The 21,800-nt window shown below is 40.2% G+C and overlaps 1 protein-coding gene across 11 annotated transcripts in view; it reads left to right on the top strand.

Moving 5' to 3' along the window:
* Positions 1–21,800, top strand: part of CADPS (calcium dependent secretion activator) — a 475,079-nt gene that overhangs the window by 111,467 nt on the left and 341,812 nt on the right. For all 11 annotated transcript variants that reach the window (XM_009445771.4, XM_054682049.2, XM_009445769.4 and 8 more), the window contains exon 3: positions 5,309–5,641. In XM_009445771.4, coding sequence (XP_009444046.2) covers positions 5,309–5,641 — 333 coding nt within the window. The remainder of the gene's footprint in view (positions 1–5,308; positions 5,642–21,800) is intronic.

Genomic DNA, 21,800 nt, shown 5'->3' with positions numbered 1-21,800 from the left:
AACCATGATGTCTACCCCTTTCACTATTTATGTGCCCATTTATTAATAGCAACGAGGTTTGTGTTTCTTGCAAACCTTCCTTACTCCAACATCTAGATGTTTTTCTTATTTATATTGAAAGGATATGCTTTTTCAGAACAGGAATGAATCTGCTGTGCCTTCTCAGCTTATCAGCTAGCAAATGGGAGCTAGGCCAACCTCATCTGTAATGTGAACAGTCACTAAGTACTGATGTGTTTGTATGTTTCTGAAACGACCTTGAGGTTGCTTGGCTCTGGTGATGGAGGGAAGGACTGATGGATGAGGTCGAGTTGCTGAATTGACTGTCCTTCACAATTCCATATTTATTTGTTTATCTTCCATCTCTCATTATGACCTGTCTGGAAGTTGGCAGAAAAGCAGGGAGGATTTATGGATGTGCCCAAATAGAACTGGGCTTGGGGTTAAAGTCTCTTGTGGCAGCCACTAAAAAGCAAAAACAGAAACAAACACGGATACAAAATACAGACAGAGCTCCCAGCACAATTGAGTTTGAATAGCTGTTTTAGAGACACACAGGCACATCAGTACTTAGTGTTTGTATTCATTATAGGATGAGGCTGGCCCAGGCCCCACTTCCTCTTTGACAGACTGAGAAGCCAAGACAGATGATGTGCCTGTAGAAATAGTTTCCTGCTGCCACCTTCTCTCCTCATGGCTGTCTTGTCTCCATTGGGCAATTCATCTTTACTGTCTCCCCAGTCTTTGGCCTCTTTCCTCCATGTTCTTATCATTCCACTCATCTCTCCTCTTTCTGGGATCTGGCAGTTGTATCTTAACACAGGACAGATAGATCCCTCCACTTTTCAAAGTCTTCTCAGTTTGATCCTCAGCAAAGAAGAAAGGCTGGATTCCTTCATTGTTTACCATGAAGGAGAGTGAGATTGATGGAGGTTAGGTGACTTGTCTTCCACTGGTAATTCAGAAGTATTTATTGAGTAGCTACTATGTACAAAGGAAGGGGCTAGTGAAGCAGATGCTATGCCCAGGATTCAGGGTTCACCTGATATGGTTTGGCTTTGTCCCCACTCAAATCTCATCTTGAATTGTAGCTCCCATAATTCCCCCGTGTCATGGGGGTACCCAGTGAGAGGTAATTGAATCATGGGAGCAGGTCTTTCCCATGCTGTTCTCTTGATAGTGAATAAGTCTCAAGATATCTGATGGTTTTATAAAGGCGAGCTCCCATGCACATGCTCTCTTGCCTGCTGCCATGCCACGTAAGACGTGCCTTTGCTCCTCCCTTGACTTCCACCATGATTGTGAGGCCTCCCCAGCCATGTGGAACTGTGAATCCATTAAATCTCTTTCCTTCACAAATTACCCAGTCTTGGGTATGTCTTTATTAGCTGCGTGAGAACAGACTAATACATCACTCAACCAGTTACACCAGCTGGGACCCAAGTGCCAACATCTTTATTTCTTACCCCTTGTTATCAGGCCCCATGGAAAATCTAGCCTAAGTCTCTTGTTTTAAGAGACCAATATACCGTGTGCTGGTTTCCCCTTGACCTTCTCGCCCCAATCCAGACATAGTCTCGCTCCATATTTTTCCTGCTAGAGGAGTCTGCTTTGCTCTTATAGTTCATTCACTCATTCCACAAATATTTACTGAGCACCAGCTACATGCCAGGCACTGTCTCAGGCACTAAGAAGCAGTAATAGAAACAAACAATGACAACTCTGCCTCCCTGGAACTTATAGTCTAGCTGGAGATCAGATATTTACCAAACAGTCACAAAAACAGTGGCAGATGGCGGCTGTGGAAGGGCTTTAGGAAAAAAGAATCTGGGGCTGAGAGCTTATAACTGAGGCCCATTTCGGGTTTGTGGGATACTAATGTGCATAGATGTCGAGGAGCGTATAGCTTCATTGTTGATTGAATGTTTTCAAGTCACCCCTTATGTTTATTAGCACTGACAACAAAGGCTTAACCCCTTAGTGTCCCCACTGCCATCACACTCACCCGGTCTCGTACAAGCACCTCTCAACTGGCCTCCCTGCCTATTTTCTTGGCTCCCTTCATCAGTCTCTTTTCCACATTAAAGCCAAAGAATGTGAACTGGTTTGTGCCGTGTCCCAGCTTAAAACTTTCAATGGCTTTCCAATGCCCTTAAAATGAAGACCAACGACCCTAATCCCCTCCTCCTCCTGAATACCTCCTCCTTCTCAATGCCTCCCTGGGCTCTCTGGCCCCTCCCTGCCCATCTCACATCTGTCACCCCCAGCCCTCATTGCCACAGCCACACTGACTCCTCCTTATTTCTTCAGGCACTTGGGGTCTTCACACGTATTGTTCCTTCTCTCTAAAATAACTTACAGCTCTCCATTCACCTATCCATCTTTCATGCATCATCTCAAAGGTGTTTTCTTTCAGGAAGGCTTTCTTGACCACATATTAGAATAGATTCCTAGCTATAGGTTCTTGTGGACCCTTGTCTTGATAGCACTTGTTCCAGATCGTAATCATATTTGCATGGCATTATTAGGATTATGTCAGTTGGACTCCATGAGAGCTAAATCTGTGTCTTCCTCACCGTTGTATTCCTGACACCTGGTACAGTGTCTTCCACCTAGAGAGTAACCAAAGAAAGGATGAATGGGTTCATGGAAAAGTTTATAATCATTACAGTTAAAAGGATAGCCCCAAACCTTATTGTTCAATTCCTTTGGTGTATGGATAAGAAATTGGAGAATCAGGCCAGGCATGGTGGCTTACGCCTGTAATCCCAACTCTTTGGGAAGCCCAGGCGGGTGTATCACTTGAGGTCAGGAATTGGAGACCAGCCTGGCCTACATGGAGAAACCCCGTCACTACTACTAAAAACATAATAATGATACAAAAATTAGCTGGGGATGGTGGCAGATGCCTGTAATCCCATCTACTTGGGAGTCTGAGGCAGGAGAATCGCTTGAACCCAGGAGGCAGAGGTTGAGTGAGCCAAGATCACACCACTGTACTTCAGCCTGGGCAACAAAGTGAGACTCTGTCTCAAAAAAAAAAAAAAAAAAAAAAAAAGAGAGAAATTAGAGAATCAGAGAGGGGAGATGATTTGCTCAAGGTCACACAGCAAGTTAGAGGCAGAGCTGGCCTGAGATCATGAGTTACAGCTCCTGCCACAATGCTCCATTGCCTTTCCAGAGACTTCCTCCACTAGCCTCAAAACACTGGTGGTTGAGATCTATAATGTGTTGTTTAGATGGAGAAACCATCCCCATTAAGTGTTACAGGTTTGCAGATGAATTATTTAGCTCATTAAGGCTCATAAGGCCTGAGGATTCATTTGAAACTATTTTGTCTATAATTAATTTTCAAATTAACTCTAAGGTCTCATCTGAGTACCAGTTCCCACTCATAAGGAAGCAGGCCATGGCCTCTACCCTGTGAGGCAAACCCTCAGCCCTCCTTTCTAAATTAGTTCATTAAAGTCAACAATAAACCAGAGCCTTTTTAAAAAAAAAACATCTCTCCACCCCAGAAACGCTTTGTGATGAAGCATGAGGCAATGAGATGCCCCCAGGCAGTGCTGTCTCATGGCCAACAAGTGCATTTCCTGAAATCTGACAGGGGAATGAACGTTTGCTCTGCCTCTTGAAGGATATTTATGCACCTTCTGAAGTGTGACCAGGACGCAGCTCAAACGTATCAGATGCTTCCTCTGTAAATATGAAGCGGCGGCTTCACTGCCTTGTATTACACCCCAGAACCATGTAGCTCGTGTAAGCTTCCGAATGGTGGGCAGTGGAGCGAAAATAAGACTTTCTTAATAGAAGAAGGCTTGGTCCCAGGACTCAACCAGGTAGCACCAGCAGACCAACCAGGGATTTTCCACCAGGCGGGAGAGGTTTTCATCAAGCAGGAGAACCCTGCAGGGAAGGAAGGAACCAGGGTGAAGTAAAAAGACTACCCATTGGTAGTCAGACAATTTGAGCTACCAAAAGGAAGTCCCTTCCCCTCTCTGAAGTCTCGGTTTTTCATCTACAAAATAAACTTAACCTAACACCTATATTCATTGTTAATTCACTTTTAAAGTGTCAGGTGCTGAAGACATTCTAGGACCTGAAGACATTGTGAGGAACAAGAAGGACACGTTCCTTGTCCAAGTAGAGTTTACATTTCAGGAAGGAAGAGAGAAAATTAAATATATGTTTACCTGATACTTGTATACTTTCAATTAAAAGTATCATTGAAGGGATAAAAGGAGATACAAATAGTGGTTAATGTTTAATGCTATGTGCCTGATATCATGCCAGGCACTTTACATATAATAATAATAACAGCAACAAGTGTAACATGGGCCAGGCACTATTTTATGTGTGTTTTACACATTAACACATTTAATCCTCATTTCAAAATACATACTGGCCTGGGCAACACAGCGAGACCCTGTCTCTACAAAAAGTTTTAAAAATTATCGAGGCATATTGGCACACACCTATAGTCCCAGTTACTTGAGGGGCTGAGGCAGGAGGATGGCTTGAGTCCAGGAGTTTGAGGCTGCAGTGCATCGTGATCACCACTGAAGTCTGGCTTACATAACAGAGCAAAGCCCTGCCTCTATTTAAAATAAAAAATTAAATTCTGGGTGCATTGACTCATGCCTGTAATCCCAGCACTTTTGGAGGCCGAGGTGGATGGGTTGCTTGAGCCCAGGAGTTTGAGACCAGCCTGGGCAACATGGTGAAACCCTGTCTGTACCAAAAATACAAAATAAATAAATAAATAGCCAGGTGTGGTGGCATGCAGTTAGTCCCAGCTACTCAGGAGGCTGAAGCTGGAGGTCGCTTGAGCCTGGGAGGCAGAGGTTACAGTGAGCTGTGATTGTCACTATAGTCCAGCCTAGGTGACAGAGCAAGACTATCTCAAAAAGAAATTAAACATTAAATAAATACTATTATCCCCATTTTATAAATGGGAACACTGAGGTACAAAGAGGTTAACTTGCCCAAAGTCCCACAGCCACTAAGGGGCAGAGAACCTATGCAGCCCGGGCACAGGTCTGTATACCATGTGCTGCCTCTCATGATAGTATCATCTCATTTAATCCTTGCACCAACCTGGTAAGTACAATTGTTATTCTCATCTTACAGATGTGGACACAGAAGCAGAATGTGTAAGTGACTACTCTGAGTTTGCACGGCCAGGAGGTGGTGGGGCAGGATGAGACCCACAGTGGTTCCTCCTGGGATGCACGTGAGGTGGGCTGGCCCAGTGTCCAGCCCCAGGGAACTGGTACCTACTGTCTTTCCTGGCCTTGTTCTTGCTCAGGTGTTCCTGAAGAGCGACCGTGTGGCCCGCATGGTTCAGAGTGGAGGCTGTTCCGCCAACGACTCCCGGGAGGTCTTCAAGAAGCACATTGAGAAGAGAGTGCGCAGCCTGCCTGAGATTGACGGCCTCAGCAAGGAGACTGTGCTGAGCTCCTGGATGGCCAAATTTGATGCCATCTACCGTGGAGAAGAGGACCCACGGAAGCAGCAGGCCCGGATGACAGCCAGCGCAGCCTCCGAGCTGATTCTGAGCAAGGAGCAACTCTATGAGATGTTCCAGAACATTCTTGGGATCAAGAAGTTCGAACATCAGCTCCTGTACAATGCCTGCCAGGTAAGGTGTTTCTCGCCTGGGCCCAGAGCTGTGGGTAAGCAGAGCTGCATTCCAACTTCTATGAGATACTTTTTGATTTTTTTAAAAAAAGGATTAAAACTTATATTTTATTACTCTACTGGTAAAAAGTTGAATACAGTTTAGGCTAGAGTATATTCATGCTTTTCTTCTGATTTAAAAAATAAATAAATAAAACATTTTTGTGAGCCCTTAAAAGTCTCAGGGGCCCTAGGCACTGAGCTCATTGTGTCTAATGGGTAAGTTGGCCCTATGAGTAAGGCCTGTTTTCCACATGTCAAAAGTGCTAAAAATCAATTTTTTAAAAAATATGGTTCTGCCTTTGGTGTTCGCCAGTTGAAGGGCTTGTGCTTCCTCAGCTGGGAAGACTACTGAACTTAGCACCTGCCTGTCAAGAATAATTTTTTAAAATGGAAAGCTTGCAAAAGGCCCGATACCTGTACATTAGTCACATCATGAATTTCTGAGTGGTTCTGATGGCGAGAGCTGAGGCTCTGCTTGGGTCCACCCCAAAATGGGCCTGTATTTCCTATAGATGGGGAATTAGGGAAGCAAGGTATCTCATATCTTGATACCTGCCTAAGCTTAGCATTATATTCGTTTATTCAACAAATATTTATTATGTGCCTATTTTGCAGTCTGAAACTCTTACTGGATGTCTCTTAGGAGCAGTTTAAAAATGCACATTCCCAGCTGCTAGCCCTAGAGATTCTCATTCTGCAGCCTCAGAGCATGGCCCAGGAATCTGCATTTTAAACAAGGACCTTCCTTCCTGGTAATTATGTTGCCCTTCACCTTCAAAGAACTATCAGAGAGATTCATCTTTGCCTTGTTTGCTAATATTCCCAGTATATAAAATCTTGGCACAGGGTGAATGCTCAGTAAATGTTTATCGAATTAATAAATGGATAATGGAAAATTATTTTAACTAGTAGGTAGGGTCTTATCAACTATGATATATCACCTTGAGTTTTCTGGATGTTTTAGTAAAAGTCTGTTTAGCATTTCATAATACAACACATGCACCACATTCAAAGATATTGCTGGTATCTACTTTCATCTCATCCAACTCTAATTGAAAACATTGATTACAAATCTGGAGATGAAAAGTTTTTTGTGATGGGTCAAAAAGTATTTAGAGATTTCACATATCAATATAAAATTAAATTTAATCATTATTTTATTTAAAATATGACTACATCCCAACATGTAGCAGTTTCAGAATGGGATAAGCAGGTGGCGTTAGCCTCCACCACCACTATCACCTCCACCAGCATGTCCACCACAAGAAGGTGTCATAGCTTCAATATTGAAAAATCATCCACCTGAGTTATAAGCAAGATTCAGAATTACAGAGAGAGTCAAGTGTTCCTAAACCTTCTAGGTACAAAATTATTCTAGGGATTAATTTTTCTTCTTATTGCAACAGCTTATGCATATTTTCTGTGCTTGCTCAAACTCAGCTTCATTGGAGTGAATCCATTGCTATGCCATTTCTTGTCTTATCTTAGTGTTTTTGCACTTGTTGAATTGAGTGGCAGGATCATATTTTACTGTTTTCTCCTAAAAAATGAATTAATCCAACTCATTTTACCCTCAAAATCTTTTTTGTGAAATAGAAAAAAGTACAATAATATTAAAGAATATCTTCTCTCTCCAGAATAAAGATTGTACTCTTAGCCAAAAAAGAATTACAAGATAGGCCAGGCACGGTGGCTCATGCCTGTAATCTCAGCACTTTGGGAGGCTAAGACGGGTGGATTACCTGAGGTCAGGAGTTCAAGACCAGCCTGGCCAACATGGTGAAACTGTCTCTACTAAAAATACAAAAATTAGCCAGGCATGATGGAGGATGCCTGTAATCCCAGCTACTAGGGAGGCTGAGGCAGGAGAATTGCTTGAACCTGAGATCACACCACTGCATTCCACCCTGGGCAACAGAGCGAGACTCCATCTCCAACAAAAAAAAAATTACAAGATAAAGTACTTCTTCTTGGGACAGGGATACTTAAGACATTTAGTATTTTACTCTCTAGTCATATCTAAATCTGATTATTGTTTCAGGGTTTCATATCAATAGAAATTAGGGCAAAAGAACATATGAAAGTAATTTATACATACAAAAATACACATGAATTCTAAATATATGGTTTTTTGATTTCTATGTCTTTAGTAATCTAAGTTTCAGGGGTGTATTGGCAAACAAAAGTATTTTAAAAGAAAGAAAATATTGGTCATGATAATATTTCACAACATATAATACCCATTTCTATGACAATATAGAGATGGCTATTCTCTAAACTTACTGTGGCAATAAATTCTTAATGTAGCCTTTCTGCAATCTGTTAGTTTGCAGCAGAAAACCTTCATAATGGGAAAACCTTTTGACCTAGGAGCTCTACCTTTAGGAATTCATTACAAGTAGGTACGCAGAAGTGTGTGCAAGAGTGTTAAGTCCAAAGATGTTCACTGCAGCCTTTTATATGATAGTGAAAAAATGGAAGCATGCTTAATTCCCAGCAGTATAGGATTAATTAATTAGATTTTGATTTAACCATACAAGGGAATTTTCTTTATCCAATAGAACAGCAATGAAAGAGTTGTTAAAGAAGAAAGCTTGCCATGTGGGAAAATGTTCCTTAGATATTGCTAAGTGGAGAATCTGGCTATGAAGCACAATATGCAGGCACAGTCCCATTTCTATGGGAAAAAAGGATGGAAAAAGGTACTGGATAGGCAAAGAACAAAATGTTAACTATGCTTTTCTCTAAAGGATAGGATTATGGTTGATTTTTATGATTTTCATTTGTGCTTTTTTCATGTCTCCAAATTTCTACCTTAAACACAGTTATTCTGTAAATGAAAACAAATACCAAAAGTCTCAACAAAGAAACCGTCAAAACAATGGGATATGAAGAAAGTTATCTTCTGAATTGTTTTCTAGACTTCAGGCATTAACATACCACCTTCATGATCTTTGCCATTTCCGAGTACTACCTGGATGATTATTTAATGTTTCTTATTAAACTAACTCCCAAATTCACCTTTTTTTCTTTTCTTTTTTTTTTTTTTTTTTGAGCTTAAGAGTCTCACTCTGTCACTCAGGGTAGAGTGCAGTGGCACAAGCTTAGCTCACTGCAACCTCCACCTCCCAGGTTCAAGCAATTCTCATGCCTCAGCCTCCTGAGTAGCTGGGATTACAGGCACGTGCCACCATGCCTGGCTAATTTTTGTATTTTTAGTAGAGGTGGGTTTTTCCATGTTGGCCAGGCTGGTCTCACACTCTGGACCTCAGGTGACCCACCCACCTCGGCCTCCCAAAGTGCTGGGATTATAGGCATGAGCCACCGTGCCTGGCCCCAAGTTCACTTTTTAAACCTGTCTTTATCTTAGGTAATGTACATAAAATCACAGCTTTGATATATTCTTTTTACAAAAAAATAATATGCATTAAAGTGAAACCTAACTATTAAAATAGAAACTCTTCATTGGCTGGCCCTCTTAAATCATCTCACACCACAGTGATGCAGAAGACACGGTGGCAGTAGACAGTGCCCTGATGCACTGAAGCTGGTGGGACAGAGCTCTCTGACTCCATCCCTGAAAATAGCCTCAGACTGACCACAGCAGCTTTCATATGAAGTCTGCATAGGCAGGCAGCAAAGCAGAGATTTAATTTACCTCCCTCCTCTTTCCTTGCTGGCAGGCTGTATGTAGACAGGCAGCAAAGATAGTGTACCTGTCATGCCTTACCATCAGGTGTCTGAAATTATACATTTACTCACTTTCTCGCAGACTACACTCAGCTCTGCACAACTCTTATCAACTCACAGTAGCAAGAATACAGAAATGATATTGTATCACTTTCATCCTCACTCTGCTGAAATTGTTTCTTGTTTAATTTTGTATTTTCTGGACCTTCTTCTCCTTACCAAACAAAGCAATTTCTAGGTGCTTCCCAAACCCAAAATGTGCTTAATGTTTTCCTCTTACGCATATCGTATCCTAGGGGAAGCTGTAATCTGATTTCTGCTGCTGCTTTGTGAAAGTTCCCATGCTCTCTCTTTATGAGGTTCTGCCAGTAAGTGCCATTTTTATCTCAAATGAGAAATGACATTTATCAAAGCGCGATTATATCAGTTACATATCAGTTATCTGTTGTAACATGAACCATGTCTATCAAAACATAAGAGAAAAGCAAGAGAGTTTAACAAATGTCTCTGAATTTGCCCACGGAGTTTCTTAACATCTATTCTGTTTATTTGAGAATTAGTGGATAAATCTCATAGAAGAAATTCATACTCAACATAATATGCAAAGTAAAATGGCAAATTTTATTATGAATCAGTGTTGTTTTTATTTTTCATAGACCCTTGGGAAGATGCAGTCAATTATGTAGCTATTTGAGTTGAATTCTAAAGGTAACTCAAAAAAAGTAAGGTAGGCTGAGCACACAGCTCCATTCCAGCACTTTGGGGCACCAAGATGGGAAGGTCATGTGAGTCCAAGGGTTTTAGACCAGCCTAGGCTCCATCTCTACAAGAAATTTAAAAACTAGCTGGGTGTGGTGGCATGCACCCATAGTCCCAGCTACTCAGGAGGCTGAGGTGGGAGGATCACTTGAGCCTGGGAAGTCAGGGCTACAGTGAGCCATGATCTCACCACTGCACCCTATCCTGGGTGACAGAGTGAGACCCTGTCTCAAAAAAAATTTTTAAGTGAGATAATTTGAGAATAGGTTGTATTATCTGAGAAATGAGGCTAAGACAGACCTGCTTTCCATCTTCATGAAATGCAAAGCTGACAGCGATGATGATGATGATGATGATATGATATTTAAAAACATTTTCAAGATGCACCATCTCTCCCCTTTCCCTTTAGTAACCTTCAAATTTGGCGTAAATTTGATTCTCAGTTGTACCAGCTGTCTGCTACTTTCTACTCCTCTACTTAACTTTATAAGTTATCCTTAACTATCTCATTCAAAACTGTGCGGATATTTTCCCTTGAAAAATACCTCAAATGTGCATTTTAGAAGGAGTAAGGTCTACATCTTCTTTTTTTTTTTTTTTTTGTTGAGACGGAGTCTCACTTCTCGCCCAGGCTGGAGTGCAGTGGCGCGATCTGGGCTCACTGCAAGCTCCGCCTCCCGGGTTCACGCCATTCTCCTGCCTCAGCCTCCTGAGTAGCTGGGACTACAGGTGCCTGCCACCATGCCCGGCTAATTTTATTTTTATTTATTTTTTATTTTTTTGTAATTTTAGTAGAGACGGGGTTTCACCGAGTTAGCCAGGATGGATGGTCTCGATCTTCTGAGCTTGTGATCCGCCCGCCTCAGCCTCCCAAAGTACTGGGATTACAGGTGTAAGCCACCACGCCTGGCCATCTTCATGTATTTTTAAAGGCAAATAGACTCTTCTTAGTGAAGCAATCCAGCTAATTTTGAAGATGTGGTGAATATGAGCTAAGGATGTCAGTTGTATCTCGATGTTTCCATTCTGCTCTTTGAAAATGCCATTTCTGGTTTTTCTGTTACTGATCACACTCTTCCCTTCTAAACGAAGTGCAGCATGACTCTAACCTTCTCCTTGGCCATTACATGTGCCCAACTGGCAGCAGGGATAACATCCACATTCCAACTAATAGGATAAGACGATAATCTGTTCATTTATTCTCTCTGAATTTCTAGAGGTTTTTCAGGTAAGTCTGGAAGGAAGAAGAAGGAAATCAGGAAACTTGATTTCTCAATTTATAAACACCTTTGCATTTTCAATATTGGATTCTCTATCATTATTGAACTGGTAATTTTCTTAACATTTAATTTCCTTTCCTCCAAACCATCATCAGCATGGCCTTTGATGATGTGGTTATCTTATTACAGCACTATCTTCCTTGAACTTGATGAACACGTGGCAGCTTTTCAGATAGTTTATTAGACTCTGAAGAGAAACCTCAAATTATCAGGCCTTCAGCTGTGACCCAGATTGCTGGGTTGTATCCATACCTCATTACAGAACCCTTAATCTCCATATAACTACATAGCTTTTTCCTTGTCCAGAAGTTTCCGGTAGGTCTGTTGACTGAACATTTGCTTTGGGGGCCAGACTCTATTTCTTCATCTCTCTTCTTGATCCTGTAACAACAATATAGTTCTTTGCATGAATGATCTTTCACTGAATGTCTACAGAAGAAATGTTTTAAAATCTGGAGATGGGAAGTAGTGATGGAAGGCTAATATTAAACCCTTTTATTTAGAAGCATACTTTCATCATTCGTTCAACAGATTTTAGCATCTGCTGTGCACTAGGCATCATGTGTTGTATGCTGAGGATAGAGCCTAAACTTTCTTACTTTGTCATACAATGGTCCATGATGTGGCTCCTGACTAATTGCCCTCTTTGTTCACTACACACCTCTCAATGACTTTATAGTTGTCCTGCTTAGATTATTGTTTTTGTTGTCTTGGCCGTGTAACAGATTGCCACAAATTTAGCAGCTTAAAAGAATGCCCACTTATTATCTCAGTTTTTCTAGGTCAGAAGTCCAGGCATGACTTAGCCAGGTCGTCTGTTAAGGGTCTCACAAAGCTGGAATTAAGGTGCTGGCGAGGCTGTGCTCACATCTGGAGGCTCAACAGGGAAGGATCCACTTCTAAGCTCCTTCATGTTGTTGGCAAAACTCCTTTCCTTGCAGCTGTAGAATCTCCAGATCCAGCAACAGGGAGAGAGAGAGTCTCTGGTGCATCAAATTTTTTATTTATAGATGCACTGTTAAAAGGATTACCTGGTTGGGCACAGTGGCTCACATCTGAAATCCCAACACTTTGGGAAGCTGTGGAGGGAGGATTGCTTGAGGCCAGAAGTTCGAGAACAGCCTGAAAAACATAGGGAGACTCCATCTCTACAAAACATTTAAAAAATTAGCCAGGCATGGTGGCATGTACCTGTGGTCCCAGCTTACTTGAGGTGCCAAGGTGGGAGAATCGCTTGAGACCAGGAGGTGAAGGCTGAAGTGAGCCATGATAACACCCACCACTGCACTCCAGCCTGGCTGACAGAGCGAGACTCTGTCTCAATCAATCAATCAATGGATTGCTTGATTAAGTCTGGCCCATGAAGTTAGTCTCTCTTTAGATTAATTTAGAGTCAACTGATTAAGAATTTTACATCTGTAAAATCTCTTCATTCTTGTCATATACTATTGATTAGAAGCGTATACTCTTGATAGAAGTTATATACTATTGATTAGTTTCCTCCCACACTCAAGGGTGGGACCAAAGTAGGGCATAACTCACTGTGGGAAGCATCCAAACATTGTTTGCCCACATGCTTTCATAAGGCTGGCTCCTTCAGGTATCATTTTAAATGTAACCTTTGTAGAGAAGTTCTCCCTTACTATTCTGCCTAAAATGGGCTCCTCAGTGTTTGCTGTTTTCCTTCCTGAAACAATACCCTGTTTATACAGCACTTAATGCAGTCTGAAATTGCTTTGCACACTTCTTTTCTGTTATTGTCTATCTCTTCTTCCAGATTTCGTTAAGCAAAGAGTGATGTCTATTGCGTTCACCACTATACAGCCAACACTTAGCACAATGCCCAGCACAAAATAGATGCACAATTAAATATTGACTAAATCAGTAAATGCAGAGTCCAAGGCAGTTATGGCCTCAAGGAGCTTAAATGCCCACATTACACAAGGTGCATGTTTGGTCATTTTTTTCTGGTTCAACAAAGTGCAGCAGTGTCACAGGTCTTCAGTATTCAGCCTGAATTCACCTGCCGGTACTCCTGTTTTATAATGTGGATGTTACCTCAGGGTCACAGTAATCTTCCAGGCATAAACTTTCCTTCTGACCACACTCAATCTGTCTGTTCCAAGACATGGTTGATCAAAGAGGGACAGAAATTAACCATGTCTTTTCAAAGTCATACACTGCCCCTAGAAGTCATTAGATATTCAAGGGACTGCCAGTTTTAAGTGACTTTGCTTGCCAGATGTACCTTAATTTCAGCAATCTTCCAATGTGAAAATACATCAATACATATATACTGGCCAGATGTAGTGGCTCACGTCTGTAATGCCAGCACTTTGGGAGCCTGAGGAGTGTGGATCACTTGAGACAAGGAGTTCAAGACCAGGCTGGGCAACATGGTGAAATGCCGTCTCTACAAAAAATAATACAAAATAATTTAGCTGGGCGTGGTAGCTCACACTTGGGAGGCTGGGATGGGAGGATTACTTGAGCCTGGGAAGCCAAGGCTGCAGTGAGCTGTAATTGTGCCACTGCACTCCAGCCTGGGTGACAGAGCAAGACCCTGTCTCAAAAAAAAGAAAGCAAAAAGATGCATATACTCAGTTACTAGGGACAAATTTAGAGGCATTAAAGATGTGGTTGGTACAGGGCCAGAGGGCAATATTTAATTTCCCAGAGCCACAATTTTCTGAAGACCCCATTGTGGTTTTTCTTACTTCTCTATCACTTGTTTCTAGAACACATGGCCAGATATTTCTATCTGACTGCACCTGCTGTTACCAAGATGCTAACAGCAATGGAAAGTAGAAATTGAGAGACAGTGGGTATCCTGCATCTAAGGAGCAGGGAATTGGGCATTTTCTATGCAGCCTTCAAAACTGCTATAGACATTTCAGCAATCTCTTTCCTTTGTTGCCAAAATGGATTCATAAGTATGCTCATTTATTCAAAGTCTTTTCATATGCATTGAGCCACAAAATTGTAATCAGAGATGTTAAAGAGGTATACTTTCAGAAAGATACATACAAAAATAATATTTTCTGCTTTTTTCTACCTTTTGCCAAACAACAAAATCTATGATAAGCCATCTAGCACAGCCTTGCAAATAGAGATATTTTACTAGCCTTTGAACACGTTTCACCAGTCCAGATTCCCCATGCTAATAATTTGAATTTTTCTTCTTCCAACATGCAGCCTTTTTGTTTCCTCAGTGATTCAGACCTAAAATTAGCAGAAGCTTGGGTAGTGGAGTATAGTGTATTGATTAAATTTTGTTGTTAACCCTTTGTGTTTCAATCCTTTTTTTTTTGGAAAATATGAATAAAATACATTAATTCCCTTTCCTTGATGGGTAGTGAATGATTCTACATCATTCTTTTAGAGTGAACTGTTAGTGGAGGCTTCATAATCTATGTCCTGACCTCCAGTTTGGACATCAATTATACCTACCAAGTATTAAATACTTACTATGTGCCAGACAGTAAGCCTAATACTTTATATGCATCATCAAATCTAATCCTCATAACAAGCCTTTAAAGCAGACATTTTTACCTACGTTTTAGTAAAGAAGCTAAAAGGGGGGTTGTACAATTTTTTTCCAAGGTCATACAGCCAGTCAGCAACAAAGCTTGGATTTGAACTCAACATTTCAAGACTTCAAAGCAAGCTCCTAAGTAGTCATCTTTTCCATAGAGAAGATTTTGGAGATTAAGTAGAAAGTTTATTGATCCTGTCTAGACTCTAGGAAGGTGGTAGATATGTATGTATTTTGCTTAGGAAGGTGGTAGATATGTATGTATTTTGCTAAGTCTTTTATGAATCTCTTTTATTTGGTCTGCTCTTTTTTCCCCTAAAATTTGTTGGAGGAAAAGAAAGCTTAGTTGAAGACTCAATTCTGTATATTGGCTAAGAATTATTTTAATGGACGCATCTATTCAATGGAGACTACTTAGGTTTGTTTGCTTCGCTCATTTACGTTCCGTTGTAGCAATCCAAGTGTTTCCTGATTTAATTTTTAAAAACATAGTTAACAAAGCCCTGCAGTCTTCAGAGGATGGTTGAAGGATAGGGAATGCTTGTTTTTCTTATCTTGTCATGCTTTTGTGTGATCTGGCCAATTGGATGACCTGAAAAGTGTAGCTATTTCATGTTGTTTCCTAGCTGGGCAAAATTTTTAAAAAGTTGTTCTTTGGAGGAAGAACATACAACATCATACATAAAATTCCAAATTGCAAAGCTTTTCAGTTAATAAATAAACTAGGAGTTGGTAAATATTTTAGGCTTTGTGAACCCTGTGGTCTTTTTAATTCTGTCATTGTAGTGAAAGCAGCCACATATAATACATAAGGTATATGGGCATGGCTGTGTTCTTGTTAAACTTTATTTACAAAAGCAGGCAGCTGGCATATTTGACTCAAGGGCTGCAGTTTGTTAACCCCTAAATTAAATAATTATCGCATCATAACAGCAATAATTATTTACTTTCAAAAAATTATTCCATGGATGTAAGATCTTACCTTTTCCACCCAAAAGCATTCCTTTTTCTTAACAACCTTTCCAACATCTGTTAGTTTTTGACTTTTTAATAATAGCCGTTATGACTCGTGTGAGATGGTATCTCATTGTGGTTTTGATTTGCATTTCTGTAATGATCGGTGATGTTGAGCTTTTCTTCATATGATTGTTGGCTGCATGTATGTCTTCTTTTGAGAAGTGTTCATGTCCTTTGCCTACTTTTTAATTGGGTTGTTTGTTTCTTATAAATTTGTTTAAGTTCCTTATAGATGCATGATATTAGACCTTGTCAGATGCATAGGTTGCAAAAATTCTCCCCATTCTGTTGGTTTTCTGTTTTCTCTGTTGATAGTTTATTTTGCTATGCAGAAGCTTTTTAGTTTAATTAGATCCCATCTGTCAATTTTTGCTTTTGTTGCAATTGCTTTTGGTGTCTTCATCATGAAATCTTTGCTGTGCCTATGTCCTGAATGGTATTGCCTAGGTTGTCTTCCAGGGTTTTTATAGTTTTGAGTTTTATATTTAAGTCTTTAATCTATCTTAAGTTAATTTTTGTGGATGGTGTAAGGAAGGTGTCCAGTTTCAATCTTCTGCATATGGCTAGCCAGTTATCCCAGCACCATTTGTTGAATAGGGAATCCTTTGCCATTGCTTCTTTTTGTCAGGTTTGTGGAAGATCAGATATTTGTAGGTGTGAAGTCTTATTTTTGGGTTCTCTATTCTGTTCCATTCATCTTTGTGTCTGTTTTTCTACAAGTACAATGCTGTTTTGGTTACTGTAGCCCTGTAGTATAGTTTGAAGTCAGGTAGAATGATGCCTTCAGCTTTGTTCTTTTTTTGGTAGGATTTCCTTGGCTATCCAGGCTCTTTTATGATTCCGTATGAATTATTAAATATTTTTTTCTAGTTCTGTGAAAAATCTCAATGATAGTTTAATAGGAATAGCATTGAATCTATAAATTGCTTTGGGCAGTATGACCATTTTAACAATATTGATTCTTTCTATCCATGAGCATTGGATGTTTTTCCATTTGTTTGTGTCATCTCTGATTTCTTTGAGCAGTGATTTGTGGTTCTCCTTGTAGAGATCTTTCACCCCCTAGTTAGCTATATTCCTGGGTATTTTATTCTTTTTTGTGGCAATTGTGAATGGGAATTCTTTCCTGATTTGGCTGTCACCTTCACTGTTGTTGTTGTAAGAAATGCTAGTGATTTTTGCACATTGATTTTTGTATCCTGAGACTTTGCTGAAGTTGTTTATCAGCTTAAGAAACTTCTGGGCTGAGACTATGGGGGATTTATAGATATAGGATCATGTCATCTGCAAACAGGGATAGTTTGACTTCCTCTCTTCCTATTTGGATGCTCTTTTTTTCTTTCTCTTGCTTCATTGCCCTGGCCAAGACTTCCGATACAGTGTTCAATAGAAGTGGCGAGAGAGGGCATCCTTGTCTTATACTGGTTTTCAAGGGGAATGCCTCCAGCTTTTGCCTGTTCAGTATGATGTTGGCTGTGGGTTTGTCATAGACAGCTCTTATTATTTTGAGGTATGTTCCTTCAATACCTAGTTTATTGAGAGTTTTTAACATGAATGGATGTTGGATTTTATTAAAAGCCTTTTCTGCATCTATTGAGATAGTCATGTGGTTTTTGCCTTTAATTCTGCTTATGTGATGAATCACATTTATTGATTTGTATATGTTGAACCAAACTTGCATCCCAGGTTGAAGTCCTACTTGATCATAATGGATTAGCTTTTTGATGTGCTGCTGGACTCAGTTTGCCAGTATTTTGCTGAGGATTTTACATCAACGTTCATCAAGAAAATTGGCCTGAAGTTTTCTTTTTTTGCTACATCTCTGCTAGGTTTTGGTGTCAAGATGATGCTGGCCTTATAAAATCAGTTAGGCAGGAGTCCCTCCTCCTCAATTTTTTGGAATAGTTTCAGTAGAAATGGTACCAGCTCTTCCTTGTATAGCTGGGATAGTACCCATTTAATAAGGTGGTTGGTGCTAGTTATTATTAGCTACCATTAATTAATCAAATTCTCACATCTTAAGAAAGTTCTTTTCTAATGAATAATGAAGTATAGGATGGGCTGGTTCTCTGGAATCAGTTATTGCAACAATTCATCAAATTGTGCCAGGGAACAATCTGAAGAAGTGCCTTCAATAAGTATACAATGCAATTTGAAGGAATAAAATCCATCCACAATACATTCTAACTGTTAAAAAGTCAATATGTAAAATAGTAGACAATTGTAATATATAGTGGCAGTGTGAATCCAGGCTTAGCTATCCATTATCTATGTAACCTTTAGCAAGTTAATTAACTTTTCTATAAAACAGATATTAATAACTATCAGATAGAAATAAGGTATGTAAGGAGCCCATCACATGATAGGAACTCAGTAAATGATAGCCTGGGTTGGTGATGGTAGTTAGTGGCATGGTGATAGGGGTAGTAGGGGGCATGGCAGAGTGGTATAAGTTTCAACAGCTGGAGCACTTTAGAGCTATCAGATAACAATGGGGTTTGATTGGTCAGCTGCTGCTTCACAGAGAAGGTATTAGGTGAGCTGGGTTTGAATGATGAAGAAATTGTTTAGGCTGAATAAAGAGAGATGATCTGAGATGTCTGGTATCTTCTTTTACCCAATTATAGACCAAAGTAGAGACAAAATTGTATCATAAGTGTAATGTGGTTGAATGAAATAATTGCCTCAATTCTTTGCTACTGTGTATTAAAATTAAACACCCTACCATGGCTCATGGGGCATTAAGTGAGCTTCTCAACCCCTTAACTTTGGTACCAGCCATCATGCTTGCTTTGTGAGTGGGCCGTCAGCAGACTAAATGAGCAGAGGTCTTGAGATGTGCTTGTGCACATGGTTTTGCTGCCATTGCACTTTGGGGATCTTCCAAGAGAAGACCATGCCCTATGCAGTTGTTACTCCTGTAGCCTGGGCCTCTGCATGATACAAATGAAACAAATCTAACTGAACTCACAACCTGGAGCCAAGCCCAGCTAAGCCAACTCCGAAGCAACCCATAGTCTAAAACCTACAGCCATGCTCAGTCTAGGTCAACAGAACCCCAATCAGTTCACAGACCCATGAACATGGCAATCAACATATATTAGTGTAAGTCACTGATTTCAAGGGTTGTTGGCTATCCAGCATTATTGTGTAAAATAGCTTATGAACACAAACAGCATTTAAAATAAGTAAGCATTATGAGTAGTAGATGACTAGTAAGATACAGGTGTAACTACAGTGGGGTTCTAGTATTAACTACCAACCTCTCTTTACTGTGGCAACTGTCCTAATCGGAAATCTCTTCCTTTGTCTCTTTCATTTGCTGTCTTCAACCTAAATTGTCCACTTTTCTAAACTATACTGGTGTGTTTGCTTTCTGGCATCAATGCTGATATGCTAGCTTTAAAAGACTGCTTCTTTGAAATTGGAAGTGAGGAGATGATAGGTTGGCTGAGGTAAAGGAACTCAAGCTAAATAGAGTTCCTCATTATTCAAGAGTAAGGGCAGAATCTGAGTAGATTTTGGAGCTGGACAAGAGATAAGAAGTGTGAAATCCTTATGTATAGGGAGGCCAAAAAGATTTAACAAGGATCATTAGAAAGCGGCAAAGCCCTTACCTTTATAAGGGATGTGTTTATTTTACTATTGTGATAATACCTGTATGGGTTAGCTGTTGCTGCATAACAAACAATTCTTAAACTCAATTGCTTAAAACAAGAAACATGTGTTATTGCTAACAAGCCTATACATGAGCTGGGTAGTTCTTATGGTCTTGGCTGGGCTCACTTATTGAGTTTGTTGTGTTTGTTGTCAGCCGTGGGTTTGGTAGGAAGCTTTGTTCTATTAGAAGGCCAGATGACTACGGATTGATCTAGGATAACTTCAGCTGGAATGATTCCACACCCTGGACTTTTTCACATGGCCATTGGACAGGGTTCTAAGTAAAAGTGTGAAAGTACAAGGACTCTGGAAGTCTTAGTTCAGAACTGTCATACTGTTGCTTCCACTGTATTCTATTGGCAAAGGAAGTCACAAGGCCAGCTAAAATTCAAGCGAGGAGAAACAGACTCCATCTCTTGATGGGAGGAGCTATAAATTCATATTGCAAAAGGTGTCGTTATAATCAGAGTGGAAGATTATGGCCACTTTTGAATCTACCATAATTTCTCAAACTATGATTATTGCTGACATGCCCTGGCATAAAATTGTTTAAAGCCAATATATGCCCAACTTATTTTACCAATTTATTTTAGTAAACAGTCAATGTTTTATTATAAAATAATGTTTTCTATTGCTACAGTAAATAAAACCACTACATATAACATGGAATTAAGACCTGAAGGTAATTGACCTCTCCTAATGAAAAAGGAATCATTTTTTAAAATTTTATTTTATTTTATTTTTTGAGACGGAGTTTCACTCTTGTTGCCCAGGCTAGAGTGCAATGCTACAAACTTGGCTCACTGCAACCTCCGCCTCCCAGTTTCAAGCAATTCTCCTGCCTCAGGCTCCCAAGTAGCTAGGATTACAGGTCCCTGCCACCACGCTCAGTTAATTTTTTTGTACTTTTAGTAGAGACGGGGTTTCACCATGTTGGCAAGGCTGATCTTGATCTCCTGACCTCAGATGATCCACCCGCCTCGGCCTCCCAAAGTGCTGGGATTACAGGCGTGAGACACCACACAAGGCATCAATTTTTTTTTTAATGTGTAAGTATTTTTGTTGTTCAGAGATTGTTAGCAAAAGTAGAAACGTAAGTCCAATCATGCTTTTAATTGGCAGTTTTGAGAGTCACTAGTTTGTTATTTCACATATCTTTCAGAGGAAAGAACATATTTTCTCTCTGATCCTTTAGTCATCAAGAAGTACTAGCTACTTCATTATGTCACTCTGAAATGGGCAGGCACTGCTTTTCCATCTTAAAATGTTGTTTTGATTACCATAAAATCAGCAAAACCTCATAGAAACGTGAGGTGAGAGTGAAAATAGGTGTGTAAGACTGGATGCACCATTAATGATAAAACAACATTCAATTGTGCACTTATTCAATGTGAATTGAGTGTCTATCATACACCAGACACTGTTCCAGGAACTGAGGATATAGCAGCAAATGTAACAGATGAGATTTCTGCTCTCAAAACACTGATGTTTAATGGGCAAAACAAGAAAAAAAAAGTATATTATGTCATATAAACAGAGATATGGGCTATAAAGAAAAACAAATCAGAATGAGGAGACAGAGGATAATGGTGGTATTTGAGATTATGTAGACAGAGAAGTCTCTGTAGGGTTTGTGACCCTTCAGCAGAGGCCTGATGGAAATGAAGGAACAGCCTGGGGAAGATCATACCTGGAAAAGGAAGTGCTTTTGATGAAACAAAGCAATAAGCTTGGTTCAAAGGATACCAAGACATAAGATCAGTGTGGATGGAGCACAGAGACCAAACAGAAACGGAAAGGAAGTACATTCAGAAGGCTGGGCTATCTTAGGCCATATCTCAGAGCTTGGATTTACTCCAAGGATTATAAGAAGCTCTTAGGTGTTTACGAGTGAGAGACTGACAGATCTGATTTGCCCAGTGGAAGGAAAGATGAGAATCTATAGAATCTTGATATGACTCTTTTGTTTACGTTTTCTTTTTTCTTTTTTTTTTTTTTTTTTTTTTTTTTTTTTTGCTGTAAGAGACAGGGTCTCACTCTGTTGGCCAGGCTAGATTACAGTGGTGCAATCTCAGCTCACTGCAGCCTCTACCTCCTGGGCTCAGCAATCCTCCTGCCTCAGCCTCCTGAGTAGCTGGGACTACAGGCATGTGCCACCACACCTGGCTACTATGTTT

Source organism: Pan troglodytes, chromosome 2, assembly GCF_028858775.2.
Source record: "Pan troglodytes isolate AG18354 chromosome 2, NHGRI_mPanTro3-v2.0_pri, whole genome shotgun sequence".
In the NCBI taxonomy this organism is placed as follows: Eukaryota; Metazoa; Chordata; class Mammalia; order Primates; family Hominidae; genus Pan; species Pan troglodytes.
Note: the sequence above shows the minus strand (reverse complement) of the source record. Positions and strands in the feature narration are given on the sequence as shown.